General features: G+C 64.0%; 1 protein-coding gene across 1 annotated transcript in view; it reads left to right on the top strand.

Annotated features, from left to right (window-relative positions):
* The window catches only part of LOC104509507 (syntaxin-binding protein 1), a 9,177-nt gene that overhangs the window by 1,380 nt on the left and 6,844 nt on the right, over positions 1 to 953 (top strand). The window contains exons 3-5 of the mRNA XM_010151474.1: positions 101 to 177; positions 403 to 481; positions 589 to 692. Of these exons, the coding sequence (XP_010149776.1) occupies positions 101 to 177; positions 403 to 481; positions 589 to 692 (260 nt within the window). The remainder of the gene's footprint in view (positions 1 to 100; positions 178 to 402; positions 482 to 588; positions 693 to 953) is intronic.

Below are 953 nucleotides of genomic sequence, written 5' to 3' on the forward strand. Positions count from 1 at the left end.
GGCAGGGCTCTGCGCTGCCGTGGGATATCCAACAGCCCCGTGTAGCCGAGTGCCCCTGCCCATGCCCATCCCTGCCACAGCCCCTGTTTTCCCTCCCCAGTTGTGGAAGACATCAACAAGCGCCGGGAGCCGCTGCCCAGCCTGGAAGCCGTCTATCTCATCACCCCTTCCGAGAAGGTGAGTGCAGTGTGGGGCTGGGGGGCAAAGGGGGATGCCCACGCTGGGAGGGGCAGCTGTGCCTATGGGAAGCATCTTGGCTCCTGCCAGGCCAACGGTGCCACCGGGGCCGTGGACCAGAGGTGCAGAACTTGCCCTGTGCCAGGAGGGGGGACCCCGGGGCACTCGGCTGAGATGCCCGTGGTGCCACCCTGCCCAGCCCAGCTAGTCCCTTCTCTCTTGCAGTCCATCCACTCCCTCATCAACGACTTCAAGGATCCCCCCACCTCCAAGTACAGAGCTGCCCACGTCTTCTTCACTGACTGTGAGTACCCGAGGGGAGGGAGAGTCCTTGTCACCGAAACACGTGCAAGCGAGTGGGGATGGAGGGATGCTGGGATGCTGAGCAGTACCCTCCTCCTTCCCTTGCAGCCTGCCCCGATGCCCTCTTCAACGAGCTGGTGAAATCCCGTGCCGCCAAGGTCATCAAAACCCTGACGGAGATCAACATTGCCTTCCTCCCCTCCGAGTCCCAGGTGAGGCCGGGCTGGGACCCATCCCCACCGGGGTGGTCCAGGCGATGGGGTAACCAGGGGATGCTCGGGGTCCTTCTCCAGCCCACCGAGGTTTGTGTGGGAGCTCCCGAAGCTGCCATGCACCACTCCCCAGCTGGCTCCTCGCCTCCTGCTCTGCTCTTCCTCCCTGTCTCCTTTGATTACTCCTCGGCGCTGATCCGCTGTGGGGGATTTAGCAGGCACTGCGTCTTGGCCCTGTGCCGGCAGCCGTATTGGCTGGGC

This window comes from Eurypyga helias, unplaced genomic scaffold (genome assembly GCF_000690775.1).
Source record: "Eurypyga helias isolate BGI_N326 unplaced genomic scaffold, ASM69077v1 scaffold19795, whole genome shotgun sequence".
Taxonomy (NCBI): Eukaryota; Metazoa; Chordata; class Aves; order Eurypygiformes; family Eurypygidae; genus Eurypyga; species Eurypyga helias.